At 38.9% G+C, this 16068-nt stretch overlaps 1 protein-coding gene across 6 annotated transcripts; it reads left to right on the top strand.

The window, feature by feature from the left end:
- The first annotated feature begins 4794 nt into the window (after window positions 1-4794).
- LOC116253015 (protein SPA1-RELATED 4-like) lies at window positions 4795-15445 on the top strand. 6 transcript variants are annotated; one of them, XR_007573435.1, is made up of 10 exons: window positions 4795-5159; window positions 5612-5723; window positions 5871-6921; window positions 7140-7297; window positions 8675-9623; window positions 9713-9859; window positions 9994-10305; window positions 11711-11770; window positions 13715-14724; window positions 14796-15445. XR_007573435.1 is itself a non-coding variant. In XM_031627748.2 (9 exons), exons 3-9 carry the CDS (start codon window positions 6025-6027, stop codon window positions 13901-13903), a joined length of 2712 nt encoding a protein of 903 aa, XP_031483608.1. In that variant the 5' UTR covers window positions 4795-5159; window positions 5612-5723; window positions 5877-6024; the 3' UTR covers window positions 13904-15445. The 6 variants fall into 6 exon arrangements, 5 of the variants coding, with proteins under 5 accessions (XP_031483608.1, XP_031483583.1, XP_031483617.1 ...); XM_031627748.2 differs by having other exon boundaries at window positions 5877-6921; window positions 13715-15445; XM_031627723.2 differs by having other exon boundaries at window positions 13715-15445.
- Window positions 15446-16068: the final 623 nt, after the last annotated feature.

The following is a 16068-nucleotide window of genomic DNA, read 5'->3' as shown; positions in this document are numbered from 1 at the left end:
TGTATTAATCTTCAGAGGCATATGTCTGCAAATTTTAACGAATTTTTATGGCTTTTATTTTTATTTTAAAAAAATATATGAACTAAGTGACACGAGACTAAACAAGTTGAGCTCACTTCATGCAGCTGGAGTCAAGTTCGAGCTGAGCAATATGTAACTCGAGATGAGCTCGAGCTAGCCAAGTTCGTTGTACATTCATAAATGCCATGCACCATGCATCTCCATTAATTAATAGGAAACAGTTCTCCATTAATTAATAGGAAACAGTAACCTGCCTATGAGAAGACAAATATGTCCCTAGCAGTTTGGGCCAATCTCCCACTGGGCCACTAACAGACCTTGAATGGTCAGATTTGGTGAACCCCACACTGCCACTATTGCTTCCAACTTGTTGCAGCTCTAATGTGCAAGTTGGTGTTCATCAACTTGGCAAGTTGCATCTCTACTTTTTCTCTCTCTCTCTCTCTCTCTCTTTATATATATATATATATATATATATATATATATATATATATATATATATGAAGAATATGTTATTTAATAGATGTTTGAGGACCCATATTTCAAGAATATGTTATTCGAAGAGATATTCCGGAAGCTCAACTTTTCATTAAAAGTGCAACGGATGCATTACTTTAGTTTAGTGTTTACGACTAGCTACACGAACTTTTGACGGATATTGATTGTTCTTTTTTTTGCTTATTTTATGGTGCAACCGGTGTAGGATCAGCATTTTATTATAGTAGAACGTTTGCTTATTATTCCAGTGGGGCTTTCCACACTTAGATGCCAAAAGCTGGAATCCAATGAAACACGGTACTGCGCTTTCTTGCAACATTTGCCCAAAAGGAACATTCACCGGGGTTGACTCACTCATTCATATTCTTCCAAAGTATGGAAATTTTATTTTTGTTAATTTTATAAAAAAAATCCCATACCACAAAGCTTATGTCTTATGCTGCATAAAAGGAGAGGGCGTAAAAGCCGAAGCTTCACCATTTTGGTGGTTTTATATACACTTGGGCATTGGGTTGGCCCGGCCCGACCCGACCTGATAAGAGCAGGGTTGGGGTTGGCCCGATGTCCAAAACCCGAGCTTGGGTCTGATACTTGAAACCTAAGCCCGGGCCCAGTTCTATGCCAAAGTTTAGTTTTACATAGTATTTGTCTTCATCACTACGAATTCACTATTAGGGTTCCAAGGCTCTTAGAATTATTACCAATGGTAGAACCACATGTGGTCTGATGATGCAGAGAATTGCGCAAATCAGCCCCACAAATTACTTTTATTTTTATATTGCTGTCATCAAATATTTGAAATATATATATATATATATATATATATATATATATATATATATATTGGTGCCCTTTTAAGCTTAAAAGTTTTGGATTTTGTAAAAGAATCAAATCATCGTGACACAAAAAATTGGAGTGCAACGGAAAAAGGAGAACCGGCGGACTAGCTCGTAGTCTATAGAGTGCCACTACAACATATTTTTTAAACTCAGACTTTGTCTTCGAGCCGGAGCTCCGGCGTAATGACCGCATCCGGAGAGGTGCCGGCGGCGATGGAAGTTCGACGAGACCTGTCGGGGTCGGTGAGAGTGATATGATATCATGATTGTGTTATCTACAGCTACCAAAAGGGACCACAAATAATCATGTCAGCCTTGTTAGTGTTATAAATATGTGGTTGAGATGATGTTTCTCGTTCTCAAGTAAAATCAATAATCGCCAAAAAAATGCTCTCCTTGAGAGATCCTATGAGAAGAAGGTGAAGGCAACTTAGACATTGATGTTGGTGATATTATTATCAATAGAAATCCTTTTTTAAAACGAGACGAGTCGATGCAAATCTTTTTAAAATAAAACGAACTTATTTTCTTTTCTCCGACTTTCTCACCTCTTTTGATGCAAACACGACGTAGAACCCAAGGAGCCCGTCGGGTGAAAAGAAAAAAAATATACAGCGGGTCCATTTCTCCGACTTTCTCACCTCTTTTTATGTAAAAAAATATTTCTGGACTTTCGACCCCGTGTTTGATGCCCATCCATCGTTCGAAACAATCAAAAGGCCCCCTTGTCTGACACGTCAAAAAAAGCCACATAAGAACACATATGTATTTCTTTTGTTCATTATCTTTTCACTCTCTCTCTCGATTCTTTTCCCTTATCTTTCTTTTGTTGTTCTTTTTTACATTTATTATTTGGAAGAGAAAATTTGCCGATACAGATATATATATATTTAAAAAAATAAAATATGATTTATAGGGTTCAATCGAGTAAGAAGAATATTCAAGATGAAGCTATAACGTACATTAAAGAGATCTTCAATAAAATTAAGTGGAAAATAGTTCAAAGTTTTTACGTCAATATTTTTGAGGTAATGGTCGGAATTTGGATATTTGTTGGAGGGTATCGAGTCACTTGAAAACTTTGGCGCCATCCGCCTTCGCGGCTATCTTTTTTGCGTGAGGACAACAACTCCTTCCCCCCTTTCCCGGGTTGCTTACGTTGGCTCCCTCTCACCATACTAAATGACTTATATACCCTTTTAGATTCCCGCCAAAGTAAAAAAGATAATTTTTTGTCCCGATTATTAATCAATTTGTCTGTTTAATTCAAAAGCAAGGTCCGCAATTATATCATGCTTTTAAAAAGGAGAATAAGAATGTTGATTTAAAAACATGTGCTCCATTAATACAATATTCGTCGAGGGACCGTTTCGTCATTCAAAGTAATAGGCGAGGGCATACATAGAAAGGCAGCTACTAGCAACCGCCTTTATTAAAAATGGTACAAATGGAAATCTCTCTCTTAAGTTCTTAACTACGTGATTAGTTTTCTAATCGCACCGGCAATAAAGAAAATGAAAAATCGCTTTCGCTTTCGCCTTCGAATCTCGATGTGGCGCCTATCGCTATTCCCCTCTCAGGTGAATTCTGTGGCTCAGAGAATTTTCTTCTCTTAATAATCCCTTTTCTTCTTTCTCCTGCGACTTGTGGTCGTGGCTTGTTGATGCGGCACATCAGCGATGGGCGGAAACTTTGGTAGGCTCCCGTTGAAGGAGTCCGCCATTATCCAACATTACCATTGGAAAAATAAGCAAAATTTGCCGATCGTCTGTTTTTTTCTTCTTCTCCTTTCGTCTAGTGGGCGAGATTCTGTTTTCTTTTGGGATTGTTCTTGATAGCGAAAGAGTGAGATTTTGGCGCTCCTCGGTTGCTTTTTTTCCGTCTTCACATGAGCAAATCCTCGGGGGCTTTTCTTTTTCTTTTTAATTTTTTTGCTGTTTTTTTTCTCTTTTTTGGGTTTTTAGGGATTGGAAAGCGATGGGAGCTCCGTTGTTTTAGCGGTATTGGGTTGGCGAAAGCATAAGAAAAGAGGAGTAAGAAATGTTCCCTTCTTTTTTCTTTTTGTGGAATGGTTCATTGTGAACGAGATATCGGGAGATAATGATCTCCATGATCGCGATAATATCGGAAAATTTCAAACGAACAGAGTTCTTTTTCCACGACTCTTTGTTTCTATTATGAGGAGAATTTGTTTTAGGATTGTCGGCGGAATGGTGAGACCTCTCGGGACTGAGGTTGTTTACTTTGGCAGCGGCTTCTAAGGCGAACACCTCGGAAGAAGCCACCAAGTAATGGAGCTCAATGTCAAAACTAGGGTTTCTCCCCTTGTGTTCTTGTGTTACGGTGTTGTGAGGTGCACCTTAAATTAGAATTCCAGCGATTTGAGACTCTGGCAACGAGCAAGTTAAAAAAAAGAGATTTAGGGTTTGTTTCGTTGTATGAATATGTTGCTGATACGTGGATTCCCTGTGTATACATTTTTTGATATTTATGAACAGTAAATATTGTTTGATCGTTCTCCAAGTCTCGTATCGTTGCTTGCTGCGAAGGTCCATGACTCTGAACTCAAGTATTCCTTGTTTGTGATTAAAAAAATGCGTCTCTTGAATGTAATTGACTAAAACAATAGGCAGCCTTGCATCTACAGCGTGCGGTTTCCTAAACGGAGATCTCATTCACCTGTGCGGTTTCCTAAACAGAGATCTCATTCACCTTTGCTGGCTCAAGTAGTGACCACTGACCATCTGTCAATTTTGACAAGGAAGACGAAGGCTCTTGACCATTGGACGCCCTGGATCCCGTCTGATTTAACTCTTTTTATTGAAGGCTATTTTGTTCTTCGAGTAATGGCTGGTGGAGATTTCCAGTCCGTCTCCGTCTATTTCCTGCTAATTAAATGCGCATTTTTTCTTTTTCAGCATTTTTTTGTTATATATATATATATATTATTAGCATCCTGCACAGTAGAAAACTCTAAGATATTACAAAGTAAACTGACTATAGAACTAACATGTTATTTGTTTTTTCCTGTTGCCTGTTATAGAAAGTGTTTCTCGTCTTAGGTGTTGCATGAATCTAGCTGGTACAGAATAGGAAAGCCTTTCGTTAAAAAATTGGGATTAGCATAATCAATTAATTATTCACCCTTTGAAATGAGGGTGGTCACGTCATAAAATAATGGTGTTTCTGAAGTGGTGGTACAAGACTTGTTCCGGTTTTCCTTTGTGCACAGTGTGCACATTAATTGTTTATTAGTTTCTCTGCATTTAGTCTTTTTTTTCCTTTTTTTTTTTTTTTTTTTTTGAAAACCAGGTCCACAGGCTTGCCAAATTTTATTGTAGTGCTGTCCTTTCGTCTTTGTGGATATCTTGCTGCCACGTAGCCCTTAAGCTAAAAAAGGAATAAAGAAATAAAGGCAAGCGAAGATAACGAAGAAGAGGACCGGGTTGAGCAGAAGCACCAGTCCCAGATCTTTCAGAAGGGCATGTGTTTTATATTTTATTCATATCTTTATTGCTTATTATTGCCTGTTGTGACGTCTGGCTTTGATTGCTAAGCTGGTCCTCCTGTGAAAATCGAACGTATAATTTATATGGTTCAGAAAATTTATGAAAGGAAAAGCGGAAAAAAAAGAAACCAGGAAACGGGAGGAAAGTTCGAAATTGAGTTGATCGGTTTCGAAGGTCATCCAGGACTCACGGTAGTAGTTGAGAGACTTGTGGAGTTGGGTTCTGCAAATAATGGCTGGTCGAGGTGTTAAATGCATGAGTTGAGAATCCAGGAGGCATTTTGTGGTTTGAGGTGGTGTTTTTTTCCTTTCATTTGACGCTACATGCTCCTCTTTGCATGATTCCTTTGCTTGGCATTTCTGGTTATTTTTTGATGATGCTTGACTCCGTTTCAGAAGCTCCTTCATCATCTTCTGTTTAGGCTTGACGGAGATCAAGCCTAATCGTCTTTGCATTCTTGGAGCTGCAACGTTATTTTTCGGTTGTACAGTCTGATTCAGCAACTTTTCTGTTCAACAGTTGGATGTTACTTTTAGTAATTACTTTTCTTTGCTGTTGCTTCATATTTCAAAGCCCGAAGCACATCATTATATCGAGGACGTTCTCTATCATTTGTTTGATTCGATGTTTTTTTTGCTTGAATTCTTACTCGCTTTGTGTATTTATTCCTTTCATCACTTACAAGCTTGATATATTTCTATGTTTATGGGGGTGCTAACTACTTCTTAGTACTTCACTTCGCAGGTGCTCCCGCCATTTTAAAAGTAGACGGATAGGTAGAATTGGGATTGGCTAGTAACGACTCTTTGTGGGAGGGAATCGATATTTGGAAAAGACGGTAACCTTGCAGTTTAAGGTAAATGGAACTTTTCTTCTCAGCTTTTTTTCTCCCCTTTGAGCTGTAATTACAGGTAAGTTTGCTTTCAGACGGGCAAGTTATGATAGTCTTTATGTTGTTTTGAGTTCTTTATCTTGAGATTTAATTTGACTAAGTTACATGCAGAAACAGATGATGGAGAACTAGGTTGCCCTTCGACTGGTAACAGTACAATTGTTCGGAGATGGGTTTGGATGGATATTGGAGAACACGGCATCACCTTTGCGTTTTTTCATGGCCTTGGCGTAGTGGAGAAGGATGTTTTGTCATAGATATCTGAATGGAGAGTTCCGAAGGGTTCTTGTGGCAAAGATCTGGTTCTAGAGGAGCGGACTTGAATCCTTCTGTTGTTTCCAGCAATATCCGTGGTGTTCATGGCGGCTTGCCAACTCTGCAGTCAGGCCAGAGATTGCCGGTGCAGGTCGAGGAGAAAGGTTTTGAGGCTCTTTGGACTGCCAATTTAGATAATCAGATTGGTTCATCCTGCGTATCTGGAAATGAGGCAATGGGTGCCCTGGAACCTGGTGATATCAGCTTGCGCCAATGGTTGGACAACTCGAATCGATCTGTTGAGCTTTTGGAGTGTCTGCACATATTCAGTCAGATTGTAGAGATTGTGAATGCTGCTCACTCTCAAGGAGTTGTGGTCCACAACATTAGGCCCTCCTGCTTTGTTATGTCTTCATTTAATCGTGTTTCTTTCATCGAATCTGCGTCTTGTTCAAGTTCAAGGTCTGATTTGAATCAGGAGGCAGTGAAGTTGGTGGATGAACGTGGGGTGGGTGACCGTAGCACCTCATCTCCTTCTTGTGGGTTATCTCGGCAAAGAAGCCTATCTGCTAATGAAGGGTCAAAATTGGCAATCTCTGCCACACTCTCATACCCTAGAGGTTCAGAAAGAAATGACGATGGTGGTGCTTCTCGGTCTGATGTGGAAACTGCAAGTTGCTTAGGGTCAACATCTGCATATGGGACACTTTTGTCTTCAGCAGAAGAGACTAAAGAAACACTTGTAATTGAAACCATTGAGGACAATGAACAGAAGAGATTAAAGAGAACGCCTTTGAAACAGATTTTGTTCATGGAGGTTGGTTGGTACACAAGTCCAGAGGAGTCCTCTGGCAGCCCAAGCACATTTGCATCAGACATTTACCGCCTTGGTGTTCTCTTATTTGAGGTATGGTTCGTTTCATTTTTCAGAATGGTTATTCCAAGTTGAGTGTAATGCCTTTTAAGGTGCTTGTTTGATTCCTGTATGCAGTTCAAATTCTTCAAAATGTTAGATATTTGTAGTTTAAAGTCGGTTACACCTGTGGGCAATTCATAATTCTTCAAACATGTTGGTTATTCCTAGTTTATAGTTAACTGGTGTTCTCTTTTGTGTATGTTTATTAGTTATTCTCCACATTCAGTTCGGAGGAGGAAAAGCTGAGGACAATGTCCAACCTTCGCCACCGTGTTTTGCCGCCTCAGCTGTTGTTGAAATGGCCCAAGGAAGCATCATTTTGTTTGTGGTTATTGCATCCACAACCTAATACACGACCAAAAATGAGGTATGCTTCCATGACTTCAGCACGTCATATAATTTTGGTTCTAGTTCTTTCCTTCAAGGCCAGATCTCTCACGCAATTTAACAAATTTCAAAGATTTACAAGGATATGAGGTCACAGCTGCCTTTAAAGGAGAGCCTGATCAATGTTTTGTATGTGTTAGGACATGTATTCTTGAACTTACTTCCAAAGAAGTAAAAGATGAAACGTTTGTCTTCTTGTGGCGATTGAATGAGTATGTGATGATTTCCTAGTACCTTGTCAAGAATGCAATAGTGAGTGGGGGTAATTATGGTGCTATTCGAAAGGGTAGCTTCCTGTCAATGAATATCTGCCACCAGGATAGGTCCACAATATATGGTGTTTGCCTGGTTTCTGCTTGGATTTGACTGCTTAGCATACCATTTATTTCTAGCATGGTTTCCTCCAAACAGTCCCTAGTGATTCTCTCTCTCTCTCTCTCTCACGCACACACAAAAACAATCAATTAATCAATCACACGATATCCTATTTTTAGACCATTTCTCACTTTTGTGTGGATGAAAAATGGAGGCGATGTATCTAGTTACTTGGAAAAGGATCTGATAGATATATTGTTAAATCCAAGATGCTAGAAGCACCAGAGAAAAAAATTAATTTCTTTTTGCTTCTAGTTTCTGTTTCTTCTGGATGACAAGAGACCTCTGTTTGTTATTTAGTAAAGTTTCTATGAAACAAAAATTCTCCCCAATCATTTTGAAAGATGTTTGGATTGTCTCAGTAAATTTTGGACCTTGATAATGAAGCACCTTTAAATGGATTTGAGACATCCAGATTATTATCACGTCTGCTGGCCATTGTAATGATTTCACCATTAAATTGATTTTCTGCTGGATCACCCTGTTGCTTAGTTTGTCAATTCTTAAAACTGATAATATTTAAGGCTATGTTTAAACCCTCACTTTTTCGAGTGATGTTCACCAAGGGGATTTGTGAACCATGACTGGTATTTTGTAGTTATGTTGTATGAGTCTGTTGGAAAGTTAGTATGCCAACTAGTCAGAGGACATCAAATTGTTGCCTGCTTGTCCTGATTGCAAACTGTGGTTAGGCATATCCCTACCTAATTATACCAAGAGATGCATCCTGGACATTGAACTCTAGATCTTATTGAAGGACTTCAGATCAGCTCATCAATCAGGTGGATGAGGTTCTGGTTGTCCACAGTTTACTGCTGTGATTTCACTGCTTTTGCATTTTGACATGACTTTTATTGCAAATTCAAATCTTCTTGTAAAAGAACTGTTTGATTTCCATTCTTATGGTATTCTATGTTTTGATAGCTAGAGGAGAACTGTGAGCTTAGATTTGAATTTTTCCTGGACTATATGATATTTGCAGTGAAGTGCTGCGGAGTGAGTTCCTTCATGAACCGACTGATAATGTTGAGGAGCGGGAAGCAGCTATAAAGATTAAGGAAGAAATAGAAGAACAAGAATTACTCTTGGAGGTTCTTTTGCAGATGCACCAGAGAAAGCAAGATGCTTCCAGTAGGTTGCATGAGATTGTGAGTTGCTTATCCTCTGATATTGAGGAAGTAACAAGTCAGCAGTCTGAGCTAAAAAAAAAGGGAAGCTCCTACATAGAAGTGGATAAGAACCTGAATTTTGGTGCGGAGAAGCTAGAAAATTTGCCGTTTCCCATTCACAGAGAAGATTCAATGAGCTTGCATTCTAGTAAGCGTTTTAAACCCACTGATGAGGATTTTAAGTTGGCTGCGAATACGGGCAATCCCGACAATCTTATGACTAAAAGTTCTCGAGTCATGAGAAACTTCAGAAGGCTAGAATCTGCTTACTTTTCTACAAGGTGCAAGCAGATCAAGCCACCACCCAAAATACAGAACACAAGTTCACCTGCACAGAACATTTCTGGAAGATTAAATATGAGAACAGAAAGAAGTAACTTCAGTTCCACTGATAACTTGAATGCCAAAGAATGCCAGGACGGTGCAAAAAGAAGTGGATGGGTAGGACCATTTCTTGAGGGCTTGTGTAAATACCTTTCATACAGCAAGTTAAAAGTGCGGGGAGACTTAAAACAAAGGGACTTGTTGAATGCTTCAAATTTGGTGTGCTGTCTGGGTTTTGACCGGGATAAAGAATTTTTTGCAACAGCTGGTGTTAATCGCAAAATTAAAGTATTTGAGTGTAATATGATTCTTAATGGAAACCTTGACATACATTACCCCGTGATTGAAATGACTAGTAGTTCCAAGCTTAGCAGCATTTGCTGGAATAGTTACATAAAAAATCAAATAGCCTCCAGTGACTTTGAAGGAGTTGTGCAGGTATGTTGGTTTTTCTCTTAGTTGACTGCAATTAAGTGGTTTCATTCTTGAATATTGAATAAATTTTCTTTTTTCTTATCCCGATTTAGGTTTGGGATGCTACAAGAGGTGAGGCCTTCGTGGACTTGAGGGAGCATGAGAGACGTGTTTGGTCTGTTGACTTTTCACAAGCAGATCCTACAAGGTTGGCTAGCGGAAGTGATGATGGTGCTGTTAAGCTCTGGAATATCAATCAGGCAATTCTATTCTTGCACTTGGTGGATATCAGCTTTGAAACTAAGCGTACTACAGTCATGTAAATTACTGTTACAATGCCATTTTGTCATAGAAATTTGATTAGTTATTTCTCTTACGTGTGGGGTTGTTGCAGGGTGGAAGCATTGGCACAATTAGAACGAAGGCTAATGTGTGCTGTGTTCAGTTTCCTCCTGATTCTGCACGCACAATTGCAATGGGGTCAGCAGATCATAAGATCTATATCTATGATCTCAGAAACACAAGAGCACCTTGGTGCACATTAACGAGTCACACAAAGACCGTCAGTTACATCAAATTCATAGATCCAACAACCCTTGTGTCAGCATCAACTGATAACACCCTTAAGCTATGGGATTTATCTTCAAGCTCATCAAAGCTGCTGGATAGTCCTATTCGGACATTCACTGGCCACACAAACCTGAAGGTTGTATGTCTGATTACGTGATTGCTTTATATCAACAATTTTTAATAGTGCATCTCCAAACATGGCATTCTCCAAGTATCAAATTTTTGAAGCATTGTATTAAGGTTTGCCTAGTCGATTGTCTTCTAACGTCAACACAAAGGTTTGTATTCTGTGGAAAAGCATGAAAATGAAATCTTGAATGGAAATGATATCTAGTTCTGGAACTTCTTTTGGAAGTTTTCTTTTTAACAATTATATTTAGAAGTATTCATTTGCTATTCTCATCTTTTTCATTGGTGGACTGAGTATACCACTGTAATGGCTGCTTGAGCCTGTTTTACTGTTAGATTTAATTAATTCTTCTTCTTTCTGCACCAGTACTTATCCACTGACTCTTATTGTTTTTTTTTTCTTGGAAATAATGGTAGATACTGAAAGTCCTAGTTTGCCTAAGACTTGTTCTTATTTAAATCTGTATTAAACACCATTAATTCCTCTAGTGCATTATAGTTTTACAAATTTAGAAACCAGAAAGTATATTAAAAGTATTATTAACAAAGTAGTTATTGAGACTTGAGAGAATAGTTAATGTTGAACCCAAGTTTATTTTGAACAGGTAGGTTGAGAGAAGAGAGATGGTGTCTTGAATAATGCTATTGTCGCCATATCAGTTTGCTCACCAGTACAGCACATCAGCCGTTATGGACCTATATTTATATTTTTTGAACCTAAAAATAATTTAAGAAGTTTTAAATTGATTTAAAAAATATAAAAATATATGAACCTGTATTTAGCCCTCTACCGTATCGTCAAGAGGATGGTATGATATGTACTGGGCTGTACATGTGTCTTTTACAGCAATGGGGACAGATCTATTCCTGGTTTTGTGAATGAATGCATATGATTCAGTATACTCATTACATAAATGGTGCTTCACATAAGTTTGTTCTAGGATATATCATATATGTCCCATGTATAGTCGCAACTCACAAATACAGTTCTTGGGTGTTAGTTTCCAAGGTTTTTCTTGGGCATTAATCAAACGGTTTGCTTGATTTGGAAAATTTAAAGATGTATAAATAATAAGGAAAATGATGAAATTATGGACTTTTTTTTTCTGTTTTCCTTATAAAAGTAAACGAGAATTCAAGATATTATTAAAATGATAAACCAAAATTGTTTGAATATATCAAGAAATATTTTTTGAAAATTCTTTCAAAATTATCAATATGTTGTTACAATGGTTCATTTGGCTATATTTTCAAATATCAGGATATTTTGTCTTCATTTTCATTAGTTTCTTAGCATATTTATCTTGATATTTGGAATATGCTAATTTTGTTTAAGTGACATCTCATACTTTTTTATTTTCTAGTTGTATCCCCGTTGTGTTTGGCTGAACTAGTTTATGTCTTTTCTCCAGAATTTTGTTGGATTATCGGTTTCTGATGGTTACATTGCTACTGGATCAGAGACAAACGAGGTACATGCTTTGACTAAACAATATGTCTCTGATAATGTGTTTTCTGCTTCCAAATGTTATTACGAGTATTGGATAGAAGGTCCTTTTTGTGCGTTTAGGTTTTTGGCTTTGCTGAAAGCAGCGCGAATGATAAATCTGTGGCATCTGAGCCTAAAAGTGTCTAAGCGTTGATCCTAGTTTTGCATCAGGGGAATAAAGCATTCAAATTCAAATTTTCATGTTTCTAAATTGCTATTGTGACACTTAAAAAATCGTTGCCTACTTGTACATTTTTGTTTTGCTAAACCAATTATAAGATCATATCTGCAGCAAGATTGCAAAATCAAAAAACATGTATGACCATATAATCCAGTGCCTGTATTTGTGTAGGACATGAATGGTGTGAGACATATTTTTTAAGATGGACAAGGGGCACCCGTGGACAAACAATTGGTCTATTTATTTATTTTTATTGATATAGAGTTGTTATCTGATATCCTTTTTAACATTGTTTAAGATTCTTTTTAGAAAGCAGCAAACACTCTCAAAAGCTTTTAGAGAACATTAGAGATATATATTCTTTTTGAACTTAAAGGAGTAAAACTAGGGGTAACCAACGGGCTCTTCTGTACCTGGTCGGAGACGGGGCTGGGCATGGTCCAGGCCTCGGCCAGCACGATAACATTTTGGGCTGGGTACCAATGTCCCAACTTGGCCCAATATATATATATATATATATATATATATATATATATATATATAATATAATTTATTTATCATAATCAGGCCAGGTCAAGCAGGTTTCAGGCTTGTTCCTTGTTGGTTGGGCCCAGGCCACAGGCACATTCTGCAGGCCAGCCCAAGTCCTTCGTATCCGGTTAGGCTGGCCGATTCCCAGCCCTAGTTAGGAGTTCTCTGTCTGAAGTATCATAACTCATCATAAGATATTTTATAGTACGTACTATAAGTATAGGGAAATCAATACGATATATTCTTGAAACTAGATTATGGACTCAACTATGTGTTATCAGATGAAGATCTAGCACGCGGAGGTAGTGATAATACAAATAATACCAGGCTCTTGGAGTCTGATAATTTGAATGCGTGCAATCTAAACCACTTAATGTGAAGCCATTGGAGGTTAAGTCTGGCACCAGCAGCCATGGTAATTCCACCTCCAATATCGTATGTTAAGTTGTTGTACTTGTGGTGGAAATTTTTTTTGCACCGGTCGGTCCAGCCCAAACTCGGTCCCAAAAGAAGTATCGACTACAAGCTCAATTATTTACTATTGGAGCTGGGATTACCAGGACTAATGGCATTTGCCCTCCTATGGATTCTTGTTAAGGAATTTATATTATACTTATTCTAATTACTGGACTCGAAAATGCTAGTATTGTTATGCATTGTCACTATCTCCGTGTTATGCTGAAGTTTATTGATCTGATATAGTGATATTCCTGTCATTATTAAGAGTATAAGTTGCTAGATCCAGGGGGCCCAGCAGGGGCCATGGCCCCCTCTCAGATTTTTGAAAATTTAAAATTATATATATATATATAATTTAAAAATTTAAGTTTAACCTATATAAAAAATTTGAAAATTTCTATTTCAGTCCTGTTCAAAATTTGAAAACTATAGTTCGGGGGTTTGGTTCCGACCTTAAATCTTAGATCACAAACGCACCCTTAGTTAATTAGGAAAAGCAGCTCGACTTAAAGGATCTCGTAGATATACCTTCCAATTTTGTATAAGAGGATGGGGTAAGTTAGCTCTTTTTTCTCGCTTCTTTGGTTATGAACCATTTACTACTCTAAGATGTGTAAAATATACACGTTTTAGCCGTTAAAATATACAGATTTTTGCAACATCTTTGACGATCAATTTACAGGCAAGTACACGGACCTATGTACTAGAAGCATATTCTTTGGTAGCGACTGCCTGTTAAAATTTTCCATCTCGCAGGTTTTCATCTATTACAAGGCCTTCTCAATGCCGGTATTATCTTACAAATTCAGCACCACAGACCCCATGACGGGTTCGGAACTTGATGATGCGTCTCAATTTGTATCGTGTGTATGTTGGAGAGGGCAGTCTTCAACGTTGGTAGCTACAAACTCCACGGGAAACATCAAAATTCTTGAGATGGTCTGATTGAATGCGGGTCAAGATGCTGCAACTGCATAGATGTTTCAGGTTGTGAAATCCGCGGCCGAGTTGATCTCTTGTGGGAAGCGAAGGTCAGTCGCCAAGTTGGATTTGAATATTTCGCCACCAGATGGAACAACTTAACGCCGTTATGGCATCTGCGCCTTGGTGGCGAGTGGTATAAATATAGGTGTAAAAATTTCCCGCCGGTTTAGGCGGTCGGAATCGGGTGTATCTGCAGAGGCATTTGAAGTTGTACCGAGAGGCTGATCATGAAGGGAAGATGTAGAGAAAATGTCCATAGATTGCGTTATGTAAAGAATGGCAAGCGGATGGTGTGCGTGAGTAATAGAATGGTGATTGCTTCGTTCGATTCAGGAGTCCCTGTCTAGTCTGCTGCTGCTAGCTTTCCAAATTCGCATGCTGGCGCACGATCCATGTAGCGTCTGAAGAGAGGGAGAAGCCGCCGATAAAAGGGGTGAAAAGAAGTCGCAAAGATACAAAAAATGAGCACGATAAAACAAGACAACAAAGCAAAAAGCGAAAAGAAGGGGGGGAAGAAGAGGGGGGAGGGGATGAGAGAGCGATGACAAGGACGAAGGTCTAGCCGAACATCGGGCTACACCCTAAAGGAGGTAGAAGCGATGCAGCTGTATGATTCTCTGAAAACATGATTGTTGTGCCAAATTTGCCAGCATGAACAAATGAACCAATATCAAGGGGCCGAAAAGGAGTAACTGAAGGGGTGAGCAGTGGAGGGAACATTAGAGGCGATCCTTTGGGGTCATGTGTTGGATTGGTTCCAGCGATGGCAATTTTCAAACTAAGTACTGCATCTTACCGCTTCCGCTTAAGATGCAGAGACATTTGGCTTATAGAAATCGAACTATCTTTTCAGGTGTCCTTAGCACAACAAGGTACAATATGCTTCTTGAGAAGAGCAGGTGGTTGGAGGTGTCGATGTGCCCAGCAAGCAGGAGCAAAGGAAAAGTGCAAGCATCGGAAGAGGACCAGGAAACCAAGCGACAGAGCGCATGAGCCAGCGGACAACAATGCTAAAAGCTGCAATGGCAGGAGCACAAGGTGAAGCCCCAGAGCAGCTGAGGGGCGAGAGAGGAAGCTTGAGGGGGCAACAGTGGCATGGGGAAGGAAGGAAGGGCAGAAAGTAAAGCATGCAAAGAATAGCAGCAAACAGGCGGGCGGAGACCAGGACGATTAGGTAGTTGTTGAGAGAGAGAGAGAGAGAGAGAAGATACAGGTGTTGTAATCTAGCGTTGGAGCCAAAAATGTAGGGGGTGGGGCGCGGGGGCATTATTATACAGCAATTCAATTTTAGAACCTTCAAATACACAGTAAATGGTTGAAGGAACCAACACGCAAGCGGATAATTTCTTGAAGTTGATCACATGGCCAAGCCAGATGGGACGGACATTGTCTTCTTAGTGTACCATAAGCCTAAGCCTAACAAGCATAAGACTTAAAAATTTGGTACTACGCGAGGTTTTCTGTTGCTGAGCAAGCGGCAGAACCTTTCGTGTCAGGTCCTGTTTTATTATGAGTCAAATAAAAAAGGAAAACTCATCTCGAGCTTTATCAGAAACAGTAGAAAACTTCGCAAGATTCCATCTGCTGTGCTCTCAACATGATATTCAGCCAGTCGTGGATGAGTAGAGAGAGAACGGGAATATTCTTCATTTAAACGATTTTATGGGCTGCCTGATTTGGCGCAATCGAGAGTTATCCTAGTAGTGCCTTACAGTTCATCAGTGAGGTAAGTGATACTCTACTTGCCCAGGCTTGAATACCACCATGTCCTCAGGGAAGATAGGGGTAAACAAAGGGAATAACTAATAACTAATGAATCTAAATCACTTTCATTTTAACATTCAGCCACTGAAACTGAAGTTTTCCTAAGAGCTTGTGATAACTACAAGATCTTACTATTGCATGCCAATATAAAACTCAATCCAACGTAATAAAACCAAATCACTGGAAGATTGCACTAGAACAATCAAGCCTTGACCGTGTCAAGAAAATGGTTTCTCCGTTAGGACGAAACTCGGTCGAAGCTACTGAAATTTGTCGTTGTATCGATAACTATTTGTCAATGTTTATATCTACATTACACTAACCCAAAAATGAATGTGAAGGGTGTCTAGGTTGAATAGATC

This window comes from Nymphaea colorata, chromosome 1 (genome assembly GCF_008831285.2).
Source record: "Nymphaea colorata isolate Beijing-Zhang1983 chromosome 1, ASM883128v2, whole genome shotgun sequence".
In the NCBI taxonomy this organism is placed as follows: domain Eukaryota; kingdom Viridiplantae; phylum Streptophyta; class Magnoliopsida; order Nymphaeales; family Nymphaeaceae; genus Nymphaea; species Nymphaea colorata.
This window is presented reverse-complemented; position numbering and strand designations above follow the sequence as displayed.

Bases quoted from the DNA above. Each gene is read 5' to 3' on its own strand.
- LOC116253015 (XM_031627748.2), top strand. From the start codon at position 6,025: ATGGAGAGTTCCGAAGGGTTCTTGTGGCAAAGATCTGGTTCTAGAGGA. The intron at 9,624-9,712 runs GTATGTTGGTTT...ATCCCGATTTAG, and splicing joins ACTTTGAAGGAGTTGTGCAG to GTTTGGGATGCTACAAGAGG. The intron at 10,306-11,710 runs GTTGTATGTCTG...TCTTTTCTCCAG, and splicing joins CTGGCCACACAAACCTGAAG to AATTTTGTTGGATTATCGGT.